The 25,764-nt window shown below is 39.5% G+C and overlaps 5 protein-coding genes across 8 annotated transcripts; 2 read left to right on the top strand and 3 right to left on the bottom strand.

The window, feature by feature from the left end:
- Positions 1-7,271: 7,271 nt before the first annotated feature.
- nxnl1 (nucleoredoxin like 1) lies at positions 7,272-9,620 on the top strand. Its single transcript, XM_043249779.1, has 3 exons — positions 7,272-7,402; positions 8,158-8,503; positions 8,678-9,620. The coding sequence occupies exons 2-3, from the start codon at positions 8,178-8,180 to the stop codon at positions 9,033-9,035; spliced, it is 684 nt and encodes a 227-aa protein (XP_043105714.1). The 5' UTR covers positions 7,272-7,402; positions 8,158-8,177; the 3' UTR covers positions 9,036-9,620.
- A 551-nt stretch (positions 9,621-10,171) lies between these two features.
- Positions 10,172-12,237, top strand: LOC122350202 (caspase b-like). Its single transcript, XM_043246520.1, has 3 exons — positions 10,172-10,430; positions 11,539-11,815; positions 11,891-12,237. Exons 2-3 carry the CDS (start codon positions 11,554-11,556, stop codon positions 12,052-12,054), a joined length of 426 nt encoding a protein of 141 aa, XP_043102455.1. The 5' UTR covers positions 10,172-10,430; positions 11,539-11,553; the 3' UTR covers positions 12,055-12,237.
- An 86-nt stretch (positions 12,238-12,323) lies between these two features.
- nlrp3 (NLR family pyrin domain containing 3) lies at positions 12,324-19,320 on the bottom strand. 2 transcript variants are annotated; one of them, XM_043246454.1, is made up of 10 exons: positions 19,275-19,320; positions 17,536-17,857; positions 17,169-17,210; positions 15,228-17,013; positions 14,871-15,044; positions 14,628-14,801; positions 14,375-14,545; positions 14,104-14,277; positions 13,691-13,737; positions 12,324-13,619 (listed from the first exon to the last, which is right to left on the bottom strand). In XM_043246454.1, exons 2-10 carry the CDS (start codon positions 17,783-17,785, stop codon positions 13,078-13,080), a joined length of 3,360 nt encoding a protein of 1,119 aa, XP_043102389.1. In that variant the 5' UTR covers positions 17,786-17,857; positions 19,275-19,320; the 3' UTR covers positions 12,324-13,077. The 2 variants fall into 2 exon arrangements, with proteins under 2 accessions (XP_043102389.1, XP_043102397.1); XM_043246462.1 differs by lacking the exon at positions 19,275-19,320 and having other exon boundaries at positions 17,482-17,671.
- Positions 19,321-20,095: 775 nt separating this feature from the next.
- On the bottom strand, positions 20,096-23,818 carry LOC122350183 (CMRF35-like molecule 8). Of its 3 annotated transcripts, XM_043246492.1 has the most exons (8): positions 22,637-23,818; positions 22,222-22,554; positions 21,319-21,633; positions 20,951-21,062; positions 20,814-20,896; positions 20,616-20,711; positions 20,424-20,488; positions 20,096-20,332 (listed from the first exon to the last, which is right to left on the bottom strand). In XM_043246492.1, exons 1-8 carry the CDS (start codon positions 22,695-22,697, stop codon positions 20,096-20,098), a joined length of 1,302 nt encoding a protein of 433 aa, XP_043102427.1. In that variant the 5' UTR covers positions 22,698-23,818. The 3 variants fall into 3 exon arrangements, with proteins under 3 accessions (XP_043102427.1, XP_043102410.1, XP_043102418.1); XM_043246475.1 differs by having other exon boundaries at positions 20,814-21,062; XM_043246483.1 differs by having other exon boundaries at positions 20,814-21,062; positions 22,228-22,554; positions 22,637-22,834.
- Positions 23,819-23,946: 128 nt separating this feature from the next.
- Positions 23,947-25,758, bottom strand: LOC122350198 (CMRF35-like molecule 3). The gene is made up of 5 exons (XM_043246505.1): positions 25,521-25,758; positions 25,112-25,438; positions 24,734-24,838; positions 24,508-24,563; positions 23,947-24,362 (listed from the first exon to the last, which is right to left on the bottom strand). The coding sequence occupies exons 1-5, from the start codon at positions 25,579-25,581 to the stop codon at positions 24,171-24,173; spliced, it is 741 nt and encodes a 246-aa protein (XP_043102440.1). The 5' UTR covers positions 25,582-25,758; the 3' UTR covers positions 23,947-24,170.
- Positions 25,759-25,764: the final 6 nt, after the last annotated feature.

Here is a 25,764-nt window from a genome sequence, read left to right as displayed (position 1 = left end):
ATACTTTTCTACACCTTGAAGCTTTTAGCACGCAGAATTATAATTATAAGACTGCAAAAACGATAAAGAGCTTGATTGGTCGTGTCTGGTGTTTAATAAGGCGCTTGTATTAATCCACAGCACAAAATACACGCATGGCGACATTAGACCGTTTTTACTTGAAAACAGATTAAATTCCCGCTTGAAATAATAGCAAACGGACAACATGTTACGATCATTTCCTAAATAATAGTTTTATTTCCGCTCCTCCTAAAAAAAGCACTTTAAAAAACTAGCGCTGTGAGTTTTGCGGCACAGAAGCCCGCCCACGCCGCGAAACGGACCAATCACGTGGCAGCTCTGCAACGGCTCTCCAGCAGCAGTGGAACGTTGATTCGATTGTGACGTCGCAGTTAGAATGCTCGATTCTTTGCTAAATCACTTGCAGTTAGTTGATCGTTTTGGTGTTTCTAACTTTGCTCGTGTTGCTGTCTACGATAAAATGTTGTTTACTCTGCTTGGAGTAATTGCTTTAGTTCTGAGAGAAAGGAGAAAAGTCGAGGACATCGACTCAGGTGAAGATGGACAAGTGGAGAAGAGTGATGTTCCTCCTGCGAGGAGTCCTGATGGTAAATCAGCTGTCACACCTCGGCACTTTTTCTGGACAAACGGCTTATAAGTTTTATAAGGTCTGCAACCTTAATGGAAAGTGCAGCTTAAAGTTACACAATCAGAAAATGTAAAATTCGTCAAAATCTATTCACAAAATATTTATTAAGTGACATGATAAGCTAGAAGTTTACCAAGCAGCTAATATTCACACGACTCAAGCAGCAAGACATGCTTTTAAACCGACGCTTCCACTTGAACTACTAGAAAGCAAACTATTAAACGTTAAAGTAAGAATGTGTCTGGTGTGAATGCTGGCAAAAGTACACTTCAGAATTTAGATTGAACTTAATTGCAGTAATATGAGTATTTCTTAATACTGCTGTGTGTTTGTGATTATCCTCTTTAGGTCAGACTTCTGAACATATCAGCAGTGACCCTGCAGTCCTCTCCTCTGCTGAGGAACCACTGACCGGTCACCCTGAGGTAAATGAAGGCTGGATAGACCAGGCTCCGATCCAAGATCTCAACGGTGTCGTGAGCAAATGTGATGTTGACCCGCTCCAGATCGTCCCTGAATTGGTTGTGGACGTCCCGACTTCAGAGGAGCCTATCGCTAGTGACCCTGAGGTCAGCCTTCCCGAAGCTTCGGAGGATCCAGCGGAGGACACTGTGGCACCTCGGTCCAGCCAGCTGGAGGACGGGGCAACAGCTTTGGGTCAGTTTCTACCAAAAAAACACACATTTGTTTCGAGATCTGCTTTTACTGATGGTTTATACATTATCAAACTTAAATCGCATTTCATAACAGCTCTTTATTTTCTTGAAACAGCCATTATTTCCTGCAGCGAAAAGGGCTTTGAGCTGAATGATGGAGGCTTTGAATCCGGCCATGCAGAGATTTGCACGGATGACCAAGTTGCAATGAATTTTCCCTCCACAAATGAAATCAAATATATCTGCTGGGTAGGTAACTTTATTTGTGAAATGTTCTAACCATCATGAGATTGTCTATGTTCTAGCAGGATTATTCTGAAGCCCTTCCGTCGGAGCTGCAGGATCAGCCCTCGGAGGACGAGGACACTGAGACTAACTCAGAGGTTCCTGAAGTCCCCGTCCCTCCTGACGACCCACCAGAGGATCTCGACACTGTCCTCTCAGGCCTTTCCCGGAGATGGAGGATCTGCTGTGGGAAGGGGATCCTCTCTCTGGCTATGATCCTCGGCGTCTTCTGCAGCATTTATCTGGGTCCCATGGCCCTGATGACGATTGTGCTGTGCGTCCAGATCAAGAGCTTCACCGAGATGATGACAATCGGTTACCTCTGGCACCACCTGCCATGGTTCAGCACTTTAGGCTGGTACATCCTCATGTACTTGGGCTGCTCCCTCTCTGGGGAAACTCTCTCGGAGAACTTCTTCAGTCTGGTGCAGAAGGAGGAGCCCATGCGCCTGCTCGGCCAATCCCACGGCTTCATTCCTTTAGTCCTGTACCTCTCTGGGTTCAGCGTGTTTGCTCTGAGTCTGCTGAAGAGACGCCGTGTCCTGAAGCTCTACATGCTCGGCTGGACTCTAATGATTTTGGCGACTCTGTCTCAAGTAGTCATCCGTAACCTGTTTGATGGCATGATCTGGTTTATAGTGCCCATATCTTGCTTCATTTATAAAGGCTTACGAGTTTGGCTTGTTTTTTGGTCGCACCCCTCTCTTCAAGACATCTTTTAAGAAGACATGGGAGTGCAGTATATTTTATTTACTCAGCTGTGTTAAAATGACACCACTTTAGTGTAATTTAATTGTTAATTATTCTCTTTAAGTTTCATTTTAAATGTTTATGCCATATGAGAGCAATGTCTTGTGTATTAAATAAAGTGCAAAAGAAAATGCAAAAACCTTGGTTCAGTGCATTTAATCAAATCAAATATACATATTAAATATACATTTGTTGTGTGCTTTACATTTTTTTACATTAAAACGTGTAGAAGCAAACATTATAATTAATCAGTTGAACCACTGAATCAGCGTTAAAGGAACACTACTTTCAACATTCAACAGATCTCTGGGTCTGGTGATAGCACTTGTAGCATAGCTTAGCATAGATCATTGAATCAGATTAGACCAGTAGCATCGCGTTCAAAAACCACCAAAGAGTTTCGATATTTTTACTATTTAAAGCTTGATCTGTTTCCCGTGATGTGAACCACAGACTTGTTTTGCCTTTTATTGTTACGTTGTCTGTAGTTTTTTTTCAGTTGCCTTGAGAGATTTGTTTTGGAAAATAGAAAAGTTAAGACGAATCCATTTTAACACTAGCAAAGGAATGCTTGTGTAGCAAACTAATGTTTACATGATGCTTAATGTGCTAACTCCAGAAATAGAAGTTATAATATTAATTATGTGAAACAAAGACATCATTTGGATGTTTTCACTTGATTTCAGATATAATATGAGTCCATAATCTATAATAACACTTCCTCCAGTGAAAGAATAAAAAATCTGTTGTCTCTCACATTAAAATCTGTTTAGTTTGTAAATCTATGCACATTTTTTTTACTGCTCTCACAAAAAGAAGTATATTTGAGTGTGTTAACAGGATATTTCTTTTAAACTATAGGAAAGTATATAATTTATTATGGACTCTACTTCTCAGAAATAGACATAAAATATCATTTGGATGTTTGTCAGTCTTTGTATGCGTTGATCGACTCGACATATAACTTATGTTTTAATTATCATTGTAAATACAACTCAGCCTTTTGATGAAAATATATATATTTTTATTATTATTTATGAAAGTTACCCACATTCAAGTGTTAAAAAAATGCATTAAGCTAGAAAGAAATGTTTTTGATGGTATGTGTGTTTAAATATTCTTAACAAAATACATAAAATATTAAAGGGTTACTCTACCCCAAAATAAAAATGTTGTTGTGAAGCAGGAAAGCTTTGCTCGACTCTGGTCTTCAGAACTCAATTAAAGATATTTCAGATAATAAAACCGGATGTTATGATCGCGTTCAAAAAGTCTCGTAGCTTCATAACGTTACTGGTGAAGTATTCTGACCGCGTCTTTCATACTTTTCTACACCTTGAAGCTTTTAGCACGCAGAATTATAATTATAAGACTGCAAAAACGATAAAGAGCTTGATTGGTCGTGTCTGGTGTTTAATAAGACGCTTGTATTAATCCACAGCACAAAATACACGCGACATTAGACCGTTTTACTTGAAAACAGATTAAATTCCCGCGAAATAATAGCAAACGGACAACATGTTACGATCATTTCCTAAATAATAGTTTTATTTCCGCTCCTCCTAAAAAAAAGCACTTTAAAAAACTAGCGCTGTGAGTTTTGCGGCACAGAAGCCCCGCCCACGCCGCGAAACGGACCAATCACGTGGCAGCTCTGCAACGGCTCTCCAGCAGCAGTGGAACGTTGATTCGATTGTGACGTCGCAGTTAGAATGCTCGATTCTTTGCTAAATCACTTGCAGTTAGTTGATCGTTTTGGTGTTTCTAACTTTGCTCGTGTTGCTGTCTACGATAAAATGTTGTTTACTCTGCTTGGAGTAATTGCTTTAGTTCTGAGAGAAAGGAGAAAAGTCGAGGACATCGACTCAGGTGAAGATGGACAAGTGGAGAAGAGTGATGTTCCTCCTGCGAGGAGTCCTGATGGTAAATCAGCTGTCACACCTCGGCACTTTTTCTGGACAAACGGCTTATAAGTTTTATAAGGTCTGCAACCTTAATGGAAAGTGCAGCTTAAAGTTACACAATCAGAAAATGTAAAATTCGTCAAAATCTATTCACAAAATATTTATTAAGTGACATGATAAGCTAGAAGTTTACCAAGCAGCTAATATTCACACGACTCAAGCAGCAAGACATGCTTTTAAACCGACGCTTCCACTTGAACTACTAGAAAGCAAACTATTAAACGTTAAAGTAAGAATGTGTCTGGTGTGAATGCTGGCAAAAGTACACTTCAGAATTTAGATTGAACTTAATTGCAGTAATATGAGTATTTCTTAATACTGCTGTGTGTTTGTGATTATCCTCTTTAGGTCAGACTTCTGAACATATCAGCAGTGACCCTGCAGTCCTCTCCTCTGCTGAGGAACCACTGACCGGTCACCCTGAGGTAAATGAAGGCTGGATAGACCAGGCTCCGATCCAAGATCTCAACGGTGTCGTGAGCAAATGTGATGTTGACCCGCTCCAGATCGTCCCTGAATTGGTTGTGGACGCCCCGACTTCAGAGGAGCCTATCGCTAGTGACCCTGAGGTCAGCCTTCCCGAAGCTTCGGAGGATCCAGCGGAGGACACTGTGGCACCTCGGTCCAGCCAGCTGGAGGACGGGGCAACAGCTTTGGGTCAGTTTCTACCAAAAAAACACACATTTGTTTCGAGATCTGCTTTTACTGATGGTTTATACATTATCAAACTTAAATCGCATTTCATAACAGCTCTTTATTTTCTTGAAACAGCCATTATTTCCTGCAGCGAAAAGGGCTTTGAGCTGAATGATGGAGGCTTTGAATCCGGCCATGCAGAGATTTGCACGGATGACCAAGTTGCAATGAATTTTCCCTCCACAAATGAAATCAAATATATCTGCTGGGTAGGTAACTTTATTTGTGAAATGTTCTAACCATCATGAGATTGTCTATGTTCTAGCAGGATTATTCTGAAGCCCTTCCGTCGGAGCTGCAGGATCAGCCCTCCTCGGAGGACGAGGACACTGAGACTAACTCAGAGGTTCCTGAAGTCCCCGTCCCTCCTGACGACCCACCAGAGGATCTCGACACTGTCCTCTCAGGCCTTTCCCGGAGATGGAGGATCTGCTGTGGGAAGGGGATCCTCTCTCTGGCTATGATCCTCGGCGTCTTCTGCAGCATTTATCTGGGTCCCATGGCCCTGATGACGATTGTGCTGTGCGTCCAGATCAAGAGCTTCACCGAGATGATGACAATCGGTTACCTCTGGCACCACCTGCCATGGTTCAGCACTTTAGGCTGGTACATCCTCATGTACTTGGGCTGCTCCCTCTCTGGGGAAACTCTCTCGGAGAACTTCTTCAGTCTGGTGCAGAAGGAGGAGCCCATGCGCCTGCTCGGCCAATCCCACGGCTTCATTCCTTTAGTCCTGTACCTCTCTGGGTTCAGCGTGTTTGCTCTGAGTCTGCTGAAAAAACGCCGTGTCCTGAAGCTCTACATGCTCGGCTGGACTCTAATGATTTTGGCGACTCTGTCTCAAGTAGTCATCCGTAACCTGTTTGATGGCATGATCTGGTTTATAGTGCCCATATCTTGCTTCATTTATAAAGGCTTACGAGTTTGGCTTGTTTTTTGGTCGCACCCCTCTCTTCAAGACGTCTTTTAAGAAGACATGGGAGTGCAGTATATTTTATTTACTCAGCTGTGTTAAAATGACACCACTTTAGTGTAATTTAATTGTTAATTATTCTCTTTAAGTTTCATTTTAAATGTTTATGCCATATGAGAGCAATGTCTTGTGTATTAAATAAAGTGCAAAATAAAAATGCAAAAAAAATCTTGGTTCATTTCATTTTTATTTAATCAAATCAAATATACATATTAAATATACATTTGTTGTGTGCTAAACAGTTTTTATGTGTGTACATTAAAACGTGTAGAAGTGAATAACATGCTTTTTTAAAAATTCAAAGTGCATGTCTGATAATTGTTGAGTGATCCATCTTCATCCTTTGAGAGGAGGCTAGCTTTCGTTTGAGCGTGACTCGTTGCATTTTCTGGGAATAAGGCAGGTTTCTATGCATCTGGGAAAACCTGGGAAAAGAGTAAGAAAATGTTCAACAAATGTTAATTTTAACTATTTAACTATACCTTTAAAATGTACACTGTATGAGATGCCTGAATGCTCCTAACCTCTCTCTCTCTCTCTCTCTCTCTCTCTCTGTCTCTCTCTCTCTCTCTGTCTCTCTCTCTCTCTCTCTGTCTCTATCTCTCTCTCTCCCTCTCTGTCTCTCTCTCTCTGTCTCTCTCTCTCTCTCTCTCTCTCTCTCTCTCTCTCTCTCTCTCTCTCTCTCTCTCTCTCTCTCTCTCTCTCTCTCTCTCTCTCTCTCTCTCTCTCTCTCTCTCTCTCTCTCTCTCTCTCTCTCTCTCTCTCTCTCTCTCTCTCTCTCTCTCTCTCTCTCTCTCTCTCTCTCTCTCTCTCTCTCTCTCTCTCTCTCTCTCTCTCTCTCTCTCTCTCTCTCTCTCTCTCTCTCTCTGTCTCTCTCTCTCTCTCTCTCTCTCTCTCTCTCTCTCTCTCTCTCTCTCTCTCTCTCTCTCTCTCTCTCTGTCTCTCTCTCTCTCTCTCTCTCTCTATTGGATTAGGGCCTTGGTGTATTTTCAGCCAAGAAGGCTTATGGGATCTCTGGCAAACATGGTCATAATCCTTCTAGAAAGCAAAGCGATCATTTTTGTGATTAAAGAGAAACAAAAAATCAATACTTGAATCTTGGCCGTGCGTTTGTACGCTCTGCTAATAATAATTAGCTCTAATCTGTATCTGATGAAACACCTGCGCCTCTAATCTCCGTCTCTCACTTTCACACACTCCCTCTTCTCTCTCAATAGGATTATGACGGTTCATGTAGATTAAGTGGTTTGTTCTCCGTGTCCTCAAACCTCTCCGTCTGAAGAGTAAACAAACACTAGAGGAACGATGCGAGGCTGTCTGATAAGGGTTTAACCCTGTGTTCTCTATGAACCTGTGGAACCAGAAGATGGTCGGTTCAGGATCGGTTCGGTTCTGATCGACAGAGATTCCGAGGACGGCGACACTGCAGGTCTGAGAATAACTTGTGAAATGTGTATTTAGGGGGTGGTTAGATGTGGCTCTGCACATGTGCTGATTCTGCTGAGCGTTAACCTCTTTCTCTTCTGGTCCAGATCAACCGCTTCAAGAGATTTCATGCTCATGTTTTGCTTAGATTTTGCCGAAGTTCTAATCAAATGAATTACTTCTAAATATCCAAAGCATCAGTTTTTTTTGTTTTCTTTCTATAATTTAATTTTCAATGAACATTCTATAATTTTGCTAAACATTACATTACTATTGAATAATCTCTGAACATGTTTTAAAATGTTTTTTTTAAACAGTTTAAAATGTTCATTTAACATTAAGGAAATATTCCATGTATCATTTTAGAAATGCAAAGGGAATGCAACTTTAAAATGTTCTCTTGAGCGTCCTGAAAAACAAATGGTAGCATGAATGAGAATAACTTTTGAATGGATCTATTAACGTTAGTCTGTTTTGTTTTAAGATCTCTATTTATTCGAGGTTTAGTTCAGTCCATGTTTATATCGGTCTGGACCTCTCTGACCAACATCTTCAATCATCGTTTAGATCCAAGATTATCTTTCTCCAGATACTTTTAAATCTTGAGACATTTTTGTTTTCCACATGGCTCTTAACACTTCTTGTGTTATCCGGCTGGTTTTCCTGCAGTACTGTGTTGATCCTGTTTACTTTTTTAACCCTTGTATTTTATTCACTGTCTTTTTATTCTTCATTGTTAAGAATATCATGGAATATCAGCTCTCTCTTCAGAAGCTGTCATGGTGGACCTGTTCCTGGGGAAGGTTCTGGTGAAGAACAATAAAGACAGAGACGAGCTGGACACGGAGCGTGAGATCGTCCTGCGGCTCCAGAACCGTATCCTCATGCTGTTCTTCGGCTCCGGCGAGTGCGAGAAGTGCCAGGATTTCGCCCCGACGCTCAAAGACTTCTTCAAGAAGCTCACAGACGAGTTTTACGTGGAGCGGTCGGCTCAGCTGGTGCTGCTCTACATCTCGCTGGACTCGTCCGAGGAGCAGCAGGACAAGTTCTTGAAGGAGCTGCCCAAACGCTGCCTGTTCCTGGCCTACGAGGACCCCTACAGACAGTGCGTGCTAATTCTGTTCATACCTTTGTTCATACCTTTGGAAGAAACCTTTGAGAACCATCCCTGTTAGCTGGGCTCAATCAAAAGCTGGAGAATCCCTGATGTAGTGTGTGTGTGTGTGTAACCATGAGAAGCAGTCTACTGAGTGAAGGACCTCTGTTTGTGTGGTTTCAGGGAGCTGAGCGTGATGTTCGAGGTGCAGGATCTGCCCAGGGTTGTGGTCTTGCGTCCGGACTGCTCCGTTCTCACGCCCGACGCTGTGGCTGAAATCTGTAAGCTGGGGCCGGACTGCTACCGCAACTGGCAGGAAGGGGCGGAGCTTATCGACAGGAACTTCATGATGAACGAGGAGTTCGACGAGGGCAAAATGCGCAGCATGACCGATCCCATCCGACGCATCAAATACAAGGTGGAGGACAAGAAAAAGAAGAAGAAGAAGAAAAAGAAGAAGGACGGGGTGAGCGTGGAGGAGGACGAGGAGGACGAGGATGGAGATGAAGATGGGAATGATGGAGGAGGAGGATGGGGCTGAGGTCAGGACATCTAATGAGCTATTAACTATTAGTGAAATGGACAGAAGCCAAGAGAAAGTGTTGAGTAACAGCACTGAAAAAGAAACCATCTACAGCTGTACTACTTCCATCCATGTCCACAACAATATCTGAAGGCTTAGGTTTCCTCTGGAAAGACAATGGTTTCTGTTTTGCAGGAACTGTGTGAATAGATTAAATATGAAAAGAAATTATGATTATAACAAAAGTTAGAAGAGCTGAATGTTCTTAAGTGATTCTGCTCTTTTTGGACTTTTGATTTACTGGACAAGTATTAGGGATAAGGATTCAAATGTATATGTTTTTTTCAGTTTCCTACATTTTCCAGGTTTTTTTTAATTTACAGAATTAAAGAGTTTTATTTTTCGATAAGGTAGCCAGAAATGTACCGTGCTTGCTGTCAAATTGAAAGTAATACAGTTATTAACAGTTCTTAAAGGAATGGACCGAAATAAGAAATATCTTTTTAAATCACTTTTTAAAATCTACTGAAGAGAAAAACTGGACTACGATGTTATTTTCAGATACGTTGATTTTTTTATTTCCTGCTCATAAGTGTATATGTATGTATTGCTATAAGGATCTTTAAATGAACGTTGTTACATAAATGCATCCGTAAATGTTATTTTGTAATAAGCATACTTTCATCAACATTTGCATTACTAATAAACTCTGAAATTACAAAGAAAATAAATTGGCCTTGAGCATGTTAAGTCTACTCACTTATTTTTTTTTTTTTGGCAGTTGATGCATTTTTTTTCAGCATTTATTTATTTTGATTATTTTAGCTGCATTGACGCTGGCATTAGTTAGCATGGGGCTAATTTAAAACGGAGGCAAAAGTTAATTAGCATGCTAACTGATACTGCTGAAACAATCCAGACACAAAATGACCCATCGATAAAAATATGTGCTCGTGTCATGGAAATGGTCGTGTCATTTCGTGAAAAGTTTTTGTTGGTGTAAAGGACAATGTTGGAGTCCAGTTTGTCGAAATGGAAATAACAGCAGTCAGCCTTGAAGTGGGCGGGGCCTATGGCGTGATGACGTAAAACGATTCTTGACTCAGTGTTTGCTCTCATGAGTTTATAGTGAACAGAAAAGTGTTGAGCTCAACAGAAATATGCGAGGACTTTAAAGAAGAAGAAGAAGAAGTTCCACAGTTCTCACTGATTTTCTCCGGTCCTAGGTGTTACATGTGATACCTCTTTAAAAGCGCGCGCGCGCGCACACACACACACACACATTTTACATACATACATACACACACACACACACACACAATGAGGCGGGGACATTTTGTAATCTAAAGGAAAAGGCAGAATGCGCGAAAGCGAAACGATCCGAAGCGAGGAAACAGGAAGACGTTTAACTATGTAAGTATTACATTAACTTCATTCAACAAGTCCTTGGTCATTCGCTAGTTTTCACAAGTTCTCGGTGACTTCTTTAGATCTAACCAACAAACCAACCATCATTTATTCTAACAAACGAATCTTAAGTCTCAACCGGTATAGTCTGCAAAAATACACACCAGTTCAAAGGTTCAGACGATTATAGTGATATTCAGCAAACAAAGGTGGAAAGTAACTCATTACAAAGTACCTTTGAGTACCTTTTTGCTTTCTTGAGTAACACAATAAGTCAATAGAAACTCGGACGATAGGATGAAGTTATTTCATGGATGAAGCAGGAACAATGTAAGTTAAGTTCCTGAAATACATGCACACAGTTCAGTGGAATGATAAAACTCGCTCTTCAACTAAATGAAGATAAAGTGACCTCAGCACTAACATCGAAATGAGATTGCATGCATGTTTAGATAGATAGATCAACCACCAATTATCTATTAGATGCATTTACATTTTTTTTTCTCATACTATTTTCTAAATTCTAATGAGTTTATTTCATTTATTTCATTTATTATTTCTAATTAATTTGCTATAGATACAGGGCTGTGTCTCGTTCTTTTCCAGAAATAACATGTGGTTAAATTTTGTTTTTACACATTAAATCTACGTCTAGGTCTAGTTCTGCCAAAAAGCATTTATGTATAATAAAGTATTTCACACATTATCAGAGCTTTGTAGACAGATTTTTATAGCAATTGTAAACACTGACCAATAATCAATTATTATAATATTTTGTTTTAATTAATGTATCCATTTACAGACTGCACAATGAATAATCCTGCTATATAGAATTTATGTCAAATTTATTTCAAATGTAGCCCTGATTAATATCCAGGTTGTGGTGACAGATTATGCAGAATTGTCTAAAAAGTGATAAATGAACGACTCAAAGCACACTAACATGTCCTGAAGGAGCTCTATAGGAATAAATGAGCCTGCTTGCTCTGTTTCTTCGAGTTGACAGGTGTTGAATGAGCGTCTCTTATTTAACATGGCAGCCACATTCTCAGCGAATGAGCTTTATAAATGCTTTATATTCTCTTGGCCGGTGCTCATCCATTGTTTTATCTAGCCACAGTGATACCAAATGGCTGCAGTGATTTTTGACGTACTTTCTGAGCTGCTGGATGCGGAGTTTAAAGAGTTCAAGTGGCGTCTGTCAGACCATGGGACACTGGACAGCTCAAGTATTGCTCGTGGAAAGCTGGAGCACGCTAATCGCCACGAGGTCGTGGATCTCATAGTGCAGCAGTACACTGGCTCAGACGCCGGGAGGATTGCTATCAGAGCGCTGCGCCAAATCAAGCAAAATGAGCTCGCTGATCAACTGAAAGCAAAGCTTCAGGAAGGTACTTTTTAAAGACGCCGGTGTATGTGCATGTAAACTGTTATGCTCTTTGAGTTGAACTCTGTGTCTCCGTCAGTTTCAGAGGAGGGTTCTGCTGAAGATGGAGCTTCATCCGGTGCAGCGGCTGCAAACACTTCAAGGACAGGGGTTACGATGAACATACAAGCCTCCGATGGAGGGAACGTAAATGCCCCTGTTCTTCAGAACGGTGTTTATCACGGCTCAGTGACATTCAATTAACGCTCAAGGAGCTATCTGTCTTATAACAATGATTTTAAGGGCTCAAATGAAGATACAGCACAGAGAAAGTCTACAGTTTTTGAATCCATATTATGTTTGACAGCAAATTATATGCCTTAAATATGATATAATTAAAATATGCCTTTATCTCAGAATTAAATAAATCTACTTCTCATAAAGAAACAAGAACATGGTCTTCTTTTCAATGAAATACCAATGTTTTTACGATATTAATTTATTAATAAAAATCCCAACAGCGCCATGACACAATTACCGTAATAGGCCTTTTTCAGATTTCTGCATTTGAAGAACAGATGTTTGAAATATTTAGGTTAAAAAAGAATTATAATAACCTTCTGCAGCAGCCTGTATCAATGCCCATAGCACGGGATTGTTGTGATCTATTTATGTAAAATCAGGCACAGATATGTCTTCTACAAACACTAAACTAAGTTTGCAATCATTAATTGAGTACTGAGAAACAGTAAAACAAGAAAACAATACAAAGAACACCATTAAAGAACGTTTCAATTAATAAAATCCTTTATTTACCGTTCCATTACGAAGTAGATGTTTGTCTTCAAACTGCATGCTGCAGCAATTCTTTCTGAATGGAGGCATTGTGGCGTCTGAGGTTTGACAATTTAATGATCCATTTGTGTTATGAGGTTTAATCACAAACTTATTTGTAAAACCCGCATAATAAAACCTATGTACAATAATAAAAAATTTAATATAGATAGGAGCTTTTGGAATATTTTCACAAAAGTAGTTGGGAAACATTGATCTAGGTTAACAAGTGAACAAATGAGACGCATTTAAATGAAAAAAAAAGCTTTTGCAGGCAAATCCAAGAGCAGTGCACCAATAATTTTTGAACAAGTGGTTTGGTTGTTTTTTTGCAGTAAAACGTGTGAAACCTTTGCTTTTACCTTCATAAAATCTTCAAATATCAAATATGATTAGATGCACATGGTCACACAGTGCTAAACAAGAAAAAAATAAAATAATGACGATTTCAGGTTACATTTGACAAAAGGACACAGAGCCACTGTCCACCTTGAATGCTGCATAGAGAGGATCTTTAAAAGCCGCGAGGAAGGTGTATAAGTGTGTGAGTGTGTCAGAGACGCTAAAGAAGGACAAAACACCAGCTGCTGTGTCCACATACACACCCACTCTTTTGAATGAATAAGACGAAGGAGCCTTTATATTTATGTCTTCTTCAGCGTGAGAAACATATGGAAAATTTGCACCGGTAATTTTCCATGACATAATATTGTTTCCAAGCTGACCAGCTGCCTCTACTATACAAAGATCATCACTTTTCCTCATGATGTCTTTGTACGTCACCCCGACCGTTCCTTCCTGATCTGTCCATTCAGCTTCCCAATAGCAGCGGCCACTCAGGCTCTCTCTAGACAGCACTTGTTGGACAGATTCAAATCTCTCTGGATGATCTGGATATGGCTGCTTCTGTGTTTCACATGCTGCCGTTCGGTCTCCATCGGAGAGAACTAACTGAACATGAGCTGTATCTGGATCCAGAGTGAGATCGCATGCATCTTTGAGACAGAAAACACATCCGTTAGTGCCTCTGAGAGAGACATAGAGAGATGGAGAAATAAAAACTTACACTTCCTTATCCCTGCTTGGATGAAGCGTTTACCCATAGGCTCAGTTCTGTAAAAATCAATGAAAAACAAGAGGTAAAGAGAATGAAAACAAATAATAACCAAAGGTCATTGGTTTGATTTACAAGAAATAAATGAACCATGAATCTGGATAAAAGTATCTGCGCAAATGTATAATTGCTTCCTGCACATCACTTTTGTCTTGATTAAAAACAGAACTCTAATAATAAAAAAAAATTAATTGAGCATTCTTATTTAATTTTGAGCAAAAAAAAAAGATTCATACACTGAATCACATGTGATTCTATATGTCACTTTCTTTATACAAAGAAATCAGCATTATATAGTTTTTAATTACACTTAATGGATCTTGGGGAAAAAAATAAATGTGACATCAATGGCCTATAAGACGTACTTGAGTATCTGCAGTTGAAAGTTGGGATCCTCCAGTTTGTGTTTGAGCAGCTGCACTCCTGAATCTCCTGGGTGATTGTAGCTCAGATCCAGCTCTCTCAGGTGTGAGGGGTTTGAACTCAGAGCTGAAGACAAATAACCACAGCCTTCCTCCGTCACCATACAGCCTGACAACCTACAGATTGTCAAACAAAACAAAACAAAAATAAAAAAACAAAACAAATGAGAAACAACACATTTGTCTAAAAACAAACTTTAGTTCTTAGTTTTACCTTAGTGTCTGCAGCTGACAGTTTAGACTCTTCAGTCCATCAGAGAGCAGTTTCACTCCTGAATCCTGAAGGTCATTGTTACTCAGATCCAGCTCTCTCAGGGGCAATAGAGAGCTGAGGATCAAGGAAAGGTCCTCACAACTCTTCATAGTAAGATTACACCAGCTAAGCCTGTAGGAAAACATTTAATAATTTTCTTTTTTTAATCATCTGCCTAATACTGTGTGGTTAATGCTTTATTGTCACTACTTTCCTCAGAACCTGAAGTTTTCTCTCTGTATTTTCCATCTCATTCAGGAGTTTAAGGAGTCCAGAGTCCTGCAGGTCATTGCCACTGAGGTCAAGCTCTCTTAGACGATGTGAGATAATCTTCAGAGCTGAGACCAGCTCCATACAGCTCTCCTGGCCAAAATGACACTGGGCAAACCTGAACAAGCACAAAATCAGCATTACATTTCAGACTACATGTTTACACAGAAATGGAAATGTTAATGACCTCAGTGCTTCCAGATGACAGCGTGGGCTTCTTAGTCCAGCACAAAGCATCTTCACCCCTGCCTCAATGCCGTAATTGTGACTCAGGTCCAGTTCAGTCATAGGACAGTCCTCTAGCTGAAGAGCCACAGCCACTGTTTCACAGCACTGCTGTGTCAGTCCACAGTCTGAAAACCTGGAAAGATGGCAAGATGTTAGCTAGTCATGAAGAGCATTACACTACATTGTTTCAAAAAATAGATCCGACTAAAGTAAATAAAAAAAATAATGTAATGCACTGCACAGGCTTTTTTTTAATGCACAGAAAGCATTGTGTAGAAAAACAAGCATCATTTTTAGTAATTAATTTAATTCTTACAGGGCTTTCCTGCAACATCTTACAGCTGGGACGAGTCTTCTGCATCCCGCATATGTTGTGTTAAACATCTTCGGGTTAAAGTCATCCAGCACCTCACCTGACATCAGGAGCACATAGACCAGTGCTGAGCAGTTAGAGTTGGACACCGCATTTGGCTGGCCACTCTCTGACCTCAGATATTTCATGATTTGTTGGTACAGGGTTCTGTCCTGAAGTTCCAGGATGCAGAAGAAGTGGTTGATGGATTTATTTGGGCACTTGTCATTGTTTTGCAGTTGCTTTATGTATTGGATGGTTTTCTGGATGCAGCTTTTACTGTCCAACGTTTCGTCCAGCAAGCCAATGAGGAGTTTCTGATTGGACTCAAGGGAAATGCCCAGCAAGAACCGCAAAAAGAGATCGAAATGCCCTCGATCATTTTCCTTCGCTTTATCAATCGCCTTCCTCAGCAGAACATACAGCAGTTCTTTCTTATTAGGACGTGAATTCTCTAGGAAAAACACCAACTCATTCATGTCCTGCTTCAAATAGCAGAGGAACATATGTAATGCAGCCAGAAACTCTTGCACACTCAAATGGATGAAGTAATAAACCTTCATCTCGTGCAGAACAGAATCTTTTTTGAAGATTTCAGTGCACAATCCTGTGAACTCCTCACTTGCATCAATGCCACATGCTTTCAGATCCTTCTCATAGAACATGACATTATCTTCCTTCAGTTGTTCGAATGCCAGTTTGGCCAACTTGAAGATCATGTGTTTGTTCGAACTCAAAAGCTTTATGCGATCTCTTTCCTGTTTCTTCTCATACTTCTGGTTCTTCATGTTCATCTGTATTAGAAGGAAGTGGATGTACATTTCAGTAAGGGTCGAAGGAATGTCCTGTCCATCATTTTTGACAAGAATATCCTGAAGAACTGTGGCTGTAATCCAGCAGAAGACTGGTATGTGGCACATGATGTAGAGACTACGAGACGTCCTGATGTGTGTGATTATTGTGGAGGCTTGAGCTTCATCTATAATCCGTTTTCTAAAATACTCCTCTTTCTGCTGGTCAGTGAATCCGCGAACCTCTGTGAACAATCCCACATACTCAGGAGGGATCAGATTGGCCGCTGCCGGTCGTGACGTCACCCAGACGAGAGCCGATGGAAGCAGTTTCCCTCTAACTAGGTTTGTAAATAAAACATCAACAGATGACCGCGCATTGACACATTTTACTATTTTTCCATAAAAATCCAATTCCAGGCGACTCTCGTCAAGGCCGTCAAAGATAAATACCAGTTTGCCCTTTTTATAAAATGTAGTCTTTTCCAGGCCACTCAAATCAGGATAAAATTCCAAAAGAAGCTCATGCAGACTGATCTCTATATCATCTTTGATTAGGTTCATCTCTCTAAATGGAAGAAGAAACACACAGTCCACATTTCGATTGGCTTTTCCTTCGGCCCAGTCCAGGATGAACTTGTTCACAGAGAACGTCTTTCCGATGCCAGCGATGCCTTTGGTCAGCACAATGTGTCCCTCTTGTTTTTGCTTCAGTAAACAGAATATGTCATTGCAGTCAATCGGGGTGTCCTCAAATTTGGGAGTTTTCAAGGCTCGGTCAAACTTCAGAACCTCATGTTCATCATAGACGTCTGTAATGTCCCCTTCAGTGATGAAAAGTTCAGTGTACACTTTGCTGAGGTGTGTTTTGTTCTCCTTTTTGCCTTCAAACACGCGTCCTGTTTTAGCCTTTATGTCTTCTTTGTGATCTTCCAGGATTTTCTGCAAGATGTCATCCTCTAGAATAAGTCAAAAACACAACAACTGTTGTGACTTCTGCCAAATCACTGAAACGTTGGAAATCATAACTTGTAGACATTCAAACATGGATCTAAATACAAGTTTACCATTACAATTATAAGCTGAATGAGGAAGTGGCTATTGTTTTTTGTACCTTGTGTCTGAGACATCTGTCCTGTCAGAGGAGTTTGGGGTCCTTTTAAGTAAGCATCAGAAAGAAATCCACAAAAATACACTCACATTAAACACAAATAAAGTAGTAGCAAAGCATATCTATTCAAATCTTGCAAACTATTTGGTGGTTGTAACACATTAGAACATGCTTGCTAGAGAAATAAGCAACCTGGTGTCAGTAATTACATCCAAAAGTAAGTGACCCTTAAGGAATTTGGGAAAATAATAATACAAAACAAAATCATTGGAAAAGAAGTGTTGGAAGTAAATGCATGTAGGGGAAAAAATAAAACCTGAATTAGCAAACTTGGCAACCCTGACGTTATATCACAGTGGTATGATCTCACCGACAGCACCAGGGGCTGAGTTGAAGTTGAAGATGACTGAGCCTTGGATGACGTTTCTAGTGAGTACAGGAGCATTTACAGTGGCACCTGCATTAGCACTCAGTTCAACACTGACTGAAGTTTGAGAAGGGTTGATCGTCTGCATTGACCCATCTATCACTTCAGTCGTAACTGCACTTTTCTGTCTCTTTGGTTTCTTTTCATCCAACTGATCCGCTGCTTCCAGAAACTGCTCTGGAACAGAAGCCATCTTGTTTCCCTTGGTCTTGTGTCCACTTTCAATGCGCTAGTAAACTGTATAAGATCTCTGGTTCATGAGCTGCTGTAATGGAATAGTAAGTAATAATGACAAATTGCAAAAAGGTTATTCTTTGGATTCTGTAAAATCTCCTGTTGGGTTACACATTTTTACAGATGATTCATTTTCTAAATATCCTATATCATTAGGTACATGCCAAACCTCTAAAAAATCAAGAAAACACCCCATGCATTAATTTTTTTATACATTTTTATACACCTTTTTTCCCTAACCCCCTAAAGAACAAAATAGGATTAGTTTAAAAATGATTTTACACAGAACTTAACAATAAAACAAACATTTTGTTTCTACAGCTTTAAACACATAAGAACATGAACTTGACATGACGTTTTTTTTACATGATGGTTTGTACTGTGAAAATGTAATGTCACAGTGTTATATAAAAGTTTATATGTAATGTGCTGATGTTTTTTGCATCAATTATGTGTGATTTAAATGATTTATAAATAAATTAACAAATAAAAGATCTCTCTTATTTCTGGATCAACTGTGCTGCATGGCCAGCATTGCCTTTCTGCTGCAAATGTGGGTTCAGTTTCTGATGTATGATGCTTGTTTAAGTGGATATATTACATTAAACAGTCTAATTTATAACTTTATAAATTTATAACTAAATATAAGATGCTTTTGGTAAATAAATATTTATTTGAACCATTATTAATATTATTATAATGATAATTATTAATAAATAAAGTAATCAACTCAGCCCTGTCACAAGTTTTCAACCCCTGTAACAATGAGAAATACTTGTATATATATTTGTGACGGGGTTTAGCGAGGGTCACTGCTCCTCATGTAAACCACATCATGGCAGCAATAAAATAAGTACATATGTATGGGTTAAAATGATTAAAATATTTTTTTTATTTTATGTGAAGAATACCAGTAATAAACACATTAAATGCATGGTAAAACTTTGCACAAACGTCTACATAATTAAGATTATACATTACAATAAAATGGCAAGAAACGGAATATTTTTTTACATACATTGTACACAGCTCTATTTCAGCGCATTGGCTACAAACATGCAGCTATGCATGTCCAAAGTCTAATCGGCAGGCCCATTTACACCAATAAAGATAAATCATAAATATGAACGTCGACAACAACAGACGGTTGTTTATTCTTAGCAAGCTTCCGCTAAGTTCCGTGAGGAACAGCAGAGCGCTTCAACGACTTTCGATGCTTTTTGACATTTTTGAGTAAATTCATAGAAAAAAGATACTTGGTTGAATGACAAGTTATCAGTTATTTTAGTTATTTGTTGAGTCAATTAATTTTAAACGTGTGGCATAACAGTAGCCGGATGCAAAAAAAAAAATATTATTATTATTATTATTAATAATAAATTGTATCAGCAAACATGAATTCGCGATAATGGTTAAAAACAAGTTAAGACAAACTAAACACTAGGTACCTGTCCCGCAGCTCTCTGGTGCTTCCTAGTTTCACTTAAAAAAAACTGTTCTGATAAAGGACGTCCTGCTCAGAGCTGCGCTTTCACTTTCACTTTTCTGCGCTGATATACCATTGTCCCACTGTTTAGGTTCACATCCACAGAAGATAAGTGCATTCAACTGTGCATATGCATTATGCAGGGAATATGAAATATATATGTTTTTGTTAACGTTAAGACCACAGAGCAATTTAAGGATCTAAAAAATTAAGGCTACTCGTCAATAAAAATGGGCTTATTTATTTATATCTCAAAAACATGAATCACCTCACATGAACGTTTCAACCCGTCGGTTACTCTTTGTAACTTTTCATTCAGATTTTTTATTTGAACTTTTATTATTTGAACATTGATTTTCTCCAGTCGTTTACAGTGTTGGGCACATTGCTTTAAAAAGTGAAAGTTATAGTTGCTAGTTACTACTCACAAAAAGTAACCGAGTTGCATCATTATAAGAGTAACTGATTACCAGTGAAAGTAACTATTCACATACAGTGCCTGTCCCAAATATAAATAAGTTAAATTAATGAAAAGGACACTAAACAGAATACCATTTTACACTAATTTACACGTTTTACACGTTTTTAACGCTGTTATTCCCATCACTACTCATTTAATTCTTCATTATGTACTGTAATACTAAATGACTTGTGGTTATGAATGAATAAGAGACAATCAGTGATGTCTCAAATACTGATTTATCTAAAATGTATGGACCACAGGTTTAAGTGAGAAGCAATCCTCAGTTCGGTGTGATTCGGCTTTAACCTGGTCTCTGTCTGTTATGGTCTAACTGTTGAGTAGTGGCATGTCTCCTGCTCATCAGAGGTCCTGTCTGAAAGACGTGAGGCTGGGAATCTGATGCTGGAGTAGTTGAGATCATCAGAGGGGCTGCTGGGTAATTGTGCTAAAGCGTAAACAGGGGCGTCATGTTCGGTGAAGGCTAAAAGGACCGTACTATAGTCAGGATGATCAAGAGTGCTGCTGATGTCTTCGTAATCACAGTCTGTATGTGTGACCTGAAGAGATGAAGAAATAGCGGAGTAAAAACACACGATTTAAGATGATCAGATCCTCAAACAAGTGTTTTAGTGAACTCAATCAGCTCACTTCTCTAGTTTCTCCATCGGGCAGATTCTTAGCCGGGCTGTGAACCACATCTTTGGGCCGAGTTCCTGTTTTGTGACAAGATTTTTTTGAGATCAAAAGCATGGACACAACATGCAGCAGCGACACTGAAGTCCAGCTCGATTTGCTTTGACAAGTGAGAACAACAATGGCCGACGTGAGAAAGACAACTACCTTCTTTCTTCTGCCTCCGTCTCAAGTAAAGGAACAGTGACGATCCAAGGCCTGTCAGTATCACGATGACCACCACCATGCTGATTGCCGTGAAACCTTACAAAACAAAACAAAATGTCTCTAAATGCTCTGTTTTTAATGGAACATGAGAAACAAAAGCCTCTAATAAGAAATTCTGAGCAACAGAATCAATCACACCTGGTTGTGTGTCTGTGTTAGCAGAGAAAAACAATGCAGATGATGGTGATGGTGATAGTGAAGATGATGATGAGGGTGAAGATGTTGATGAGGGTGAAGATGTTGATGAGGGTGAAGATGTTGATGAGGGTGAAGATGTTGATGAGGGTGAAGGTGTGACGGTTCTGTTCCAGGCAGTATCTGCTGTCACTGGTTTGCTGGTGCGAAATGAAGCTGTTGTTGGTTTAGATGAAGGTCTGTCTGTTGTAGCTGAACCACAAATAACAGTTGGGTTTAATGCATGACAGCACATGCAGTTATTTCCAGTTATGATGACAACAGAAAGGATTTTTACATATTGGGTGGGGACAGTTTTATTTTTACAGTCTTGTTGTGGCATAAAGTCACGTGACACTTCCTCTTGACACAGCTGTAAGTAACACTTCACTAGATCAGGGCTGTTTTCACTACTTCTATATATAAATAAGTGCCTAAACATATTGTAAAATAGCTGATGTTGTCTTACCTGCAGAAACTCTCAGATTAATGACTGAAATCCACTTGCTCTTGCGCTCTTGTCCTCTCCGTACAGCTCCACACCAGTATATCCCAGAATCCTCTTCTCTCAGACCAGTGATGGTCACAGTAAAGACTGCAGACTCATCGTCGCTCAGAGAGAACCGTTTACTGCTGTTTGTCTCTGATGAGACTTTGATAGCTGATTCCTCACACAGGGACGGGTTGCTTTCTTTGCAGATGAACTTGACATCATTCTTCAGTTCCCCTTCATAACGGCAGGTGATCGAGAGACGTCCTCCAATCACACCAAACACTCCAGACACTAAATCAGAGCAGAAACTAAATAATCAAGTTTGTATAATGACAAAATAGATGGTTTAATCAGAAATAGTCTGAATAATGTGAGCTCTCTCAGTTTCACGTTCTATGACACTGTTTTCACGGGCTCTCTGCTTACAAACACTGATAATGACGTGAATGTGAAATGAAAAAAAACTTGACCTTTAGAATCAGTAAATGTCAACAGGGACCGCAAACCCTTAGAGATGCTGATAAATGTAATTGATGTTGAAAAAAGGCTGGAAGCAGAAATATATATTTTGCATTTTATTATAATATGTATTTTTGAAACAAACATCTTAGAGTTGTGTAGCTATTATTTCTGTTTTTGAATGAAGGATTTCTTCTCAAAGAAACTGGGTGTCATGTGACAGGAAGTGATGCGGGTCAGTATTATTGGTGTGTGTGGTATGAACACACTCTTCAGCATCTGCAGAGGATACTGTGGTTTCTGTTCTCTCGCCTCTGAACATACAATAATAGCATACATGCAAACAGACCTCAAACATATTACTTTCAAGTATATTAGTGATACATCTATATTATAGAAGCACACATACAGTGTACTCACTCTTACCAAGTTTAATTTCCAGGTGAATCTCTCTGTAATAATCAGATTTTCCAAATCCCGTTGTTACTCCACACCAGTATTTGCCTTGATCCTCTGTTCTCAGATCAGTGATGGTGACGGTGAAGATCCGGTCTGTTTTATTGTCAGTCAGAGAGAATCTCTTGTCTTTAGCTTCTGATTCAGATTTAACAGCTTTGTCTTTATTCACTCTTAGACATTCTCCTCTGCAGAGATACTTCTGAAGTTCTTCATGTCCAGACTCATATGGGCACCGTATCTCAGCCGTCCCTCTTTCATGAGCAGTGAAAGTCAAGATCTCACTCGTCTCACAGACTACAAGAACATGAAGAGAGAGACGCAGCTCAGTGAGAACATGGACCTGATTGAGAACAGACAGACACAGAATAACTCTCACCTGACGTGAGCAGCAGCAGCAGGTGAAGTTTGAGCAGTATATCTTCACAGATCTGGATCATGCTGCTCGGTCTGTGAGGAGCTGGTGCTTTCTTTTAATGATGAGCTCTAGCTCTATCTCTCTGTCTCTCTCTCTCTCTCTCTCTCTCTCTCTCTCTCTTTCTTAGTCTATTTTGCTCCTCCTCTCTATGAAACAGGCCTACAGTATCTGCAGCAGGAGCTCCCTCTATTGCTATCTTAATAAATTAAATTGTACATTTGTTGTGAACTAGTGCATTGGAGCATGTATCAAAGTGCGAAACACTATTTCAGTAAACAAATATTTGTTATGTAATAATTGAAATTGAAATTTTAATGGGCTAGTACTTAGTACCTAATGTCACATTTGCATAATAAAAAGGAGGATTAGCATTTAATAGTGTCTGATTGGTCTGTTTAGCCAAGCCCCAGCAAATCAATAAAAGTACATCTATTATACAGAAATCCCACATTAAACAGTATTACATGATTTGTTATTTGCATTTAATTCAATTTACTTTGAACAAAGCATTTGGTTTAAAAAAAGTGTTTTTATGGAAGTTTAGGTTAAGTTTTCATTACATTTACACCGTTTTGATCGGCAGGCATCGCCAGCAGGTGGCACTTCATAAAATGCAATCATTTTGCAAAGAAATTGGTCCAACTGATTCAGAATCAAAAAAAGGTAATTTCTTCAATCACTATGGTTAGATTTACAAACAGTTCAGTAATTTACGGAAGCGACAACCGCGTCTTATTGTTACTCCAAGCCAGCAGAGGGAGCTCTAACCTCTGCATGAACTGCGATCGCTTCCTCTGCTACTACTTCCTGCTTGTAGACTATAAGTCCTTTAGAAGGCCTCTCACTGGCATGTAGCATTGCAGTTAGCATAAGCGTTTGTTGCCTGGAACGGCCTCTCGTGTCAAATTTCAGACTCAGAATATCTGAAGAATCGCAGCAATTTAGAGTTCAGAATCTAAAATGGCTGCTCTGTGCATCAACAGAAGAGAAACGGTAGTCATACATCATTTGTTAGTGCTTTGTCTGTGTCCCAGTGATGCACACAGCACTATTCAACCTCTGTTTGTGGACATGACATAAGGCATTATTGTTGAAAATATAATTTTGTTATAAACTGGTATTGCTAACCAACATATCCATCTTGCGTTTCTGACTACGTGGATTTGATATTATTACCAGAACCAACATCCAATGCTTCTTAACTCAGGTTTAAAACTGGTCTGGTAGCCTAATATTATTCCATATGTCGTATTTTATTTAACCAGACAAACTAATAATATATCTTTATTGGACAACGAGATTCATAGACAACTTGAGAAGCATGTTTAGGAAACATTTGCTTCCTCCACTTTTTGAATTCTTCACAATATACGTGGTTTGGGTTATTGTTTTTGAAGACTCAAAGGCTCATTGGTATGAAAGAAATACATTTCCATCAGATTCAGATCTGTAACAAAGCAGTCTAACTGTTAATCTCCATGGTGTCCATGAATCTTCATAGTCTATTAGTTGCAGAGTAACTTGTTTCTGGTCCATCTGAAGTCCTGTCTGAGTAGTTTATACTTTGAAATATGATGGTGGAAGAGGTAAGAGTCTCAAGTTCATCAAGTGCAGGAACGGCCAAACTGCAGCCAGAAGGGTTATCTGTGCAAATGATCTCTTCATAATGACAGACGATACGAGTGGCCTGAAATTAAAGAAGACCGTGACCAGAGTAAACACACTCTGAAATTAACCAACAGTGTGGTCAGTAGAGGCGATGATGACCAGAACCCACAAATAAGTGATTAGAGTGAGTAATGGAGATTAAGATCGACCTCAGACAAACTCACTTCTTCAGTGGACAGATTTTCAGCCAAGACAAGAGCGTCGCCTCTCAGCCGCACCGCTGTTTTTTGACACCAGATTAAAATAAGATATATTAAAGAAGGCCTTCATTTTGACAAGAAGCCAAGTTATGAAAATGCCGTATAGTGTGGCAAATGAAAAATGATGAAATATTTTATCCATCAACATTTAATGTGACGTGTGTCTGAGAAGAGTGAAAGACAGTTTTACCTTCTTTCTTCCGTCTGCATGTGAAGAAAATAAAACACAGGAAGCCAGACACCAACGTTATCCCAAGGATAATACCCTCTGACAGTATAATGATGGCCGAGAAATCTTGAAAAACAGACAAAAACATTTGTTCTGCTTTTAATCTTAGAGTTGTGTAGCTATTATTTCTGTTTTTGAATGAAGGATTTCTTCTCAAAGAAACTGCGTGTCATGTGACAGGAAGTGATGCGGGTCAGTATTATTGGTGTGTGTGGTATGAACACACTCTTCAGCATCTGAACATACAATAATAGCATACATGCAAACAGACATTACTTTAAAGTATATTAGTGATACATCTATATTATAGAAGCACACATACAGTGTACTCACTCTTACCAAGTTTAATTTCCAGGTGAATCTCTCTGTAATAATCAGATTTTCCAAATCCCGTTGTTACTCCACACCAGTATTTGCCTTGATCCTCTGTTCTCAGATCAGTGATGTTGACGGTGAAGATCCGGTCTGTTTTATTGTCAATCAGAGAGAATCTTTTGCCTTTAGCTTCTGATTCAGACTCAACAGCTTTGTCTTTATTCACTCTTAGACATTCTCCTCTGCAGAGATACTTCTGAAGTTCTTCATGTCCAGACTCATATGGGCACCGTATCTCAGCCGTCCCTCTTTCATGAGCAGTGAAAGTCAAGATCTCACTCGTCTCACAGACTACAAGAACATGAAGAGAGAGACGCAGCTCAGTGAGAACATGGACCTGATTGAGAACAGACAGACACAGAATAACTCTCACCTGAAGTGAGCAGCAGCAGCAGGTGAAGTTTGAGGAGTATATCTTCACAGATCTGGATCATGCTGCTCGGTCTGTGAGGAGCTGGTGCTTTCTTTTAATGATGAGCTCTAGCTCTATCTCTCTGTCTCTCTCTCTCTCTCTTTCTCTTTCTCTCCCTCGCTCCTCCTTTCTATGAAAGACACAGTATTAGCAGCTGGAGCTCCATCTACTGACATCTTTGTTTAATAATTTTAATCTTGATCTT

Source organism: Puntigrus tetrazona, chromosome 1, assembly GCF_018831695.1.
Source record: "Puntigrus tetrazona isolate hp1 chromosome 1, ASM1883169v1, whole genome shotgun sequence".
Lineage (NCBI taxonomy): Eukaryota > Metazoa > Chordata > Actinopteri > Cypriniformes > Cyprinidae > Puntigrus > Puntigrus tetrazona.
This window is presented reverse-complemented; position numbering and strand designations above follow the sequence as displayed.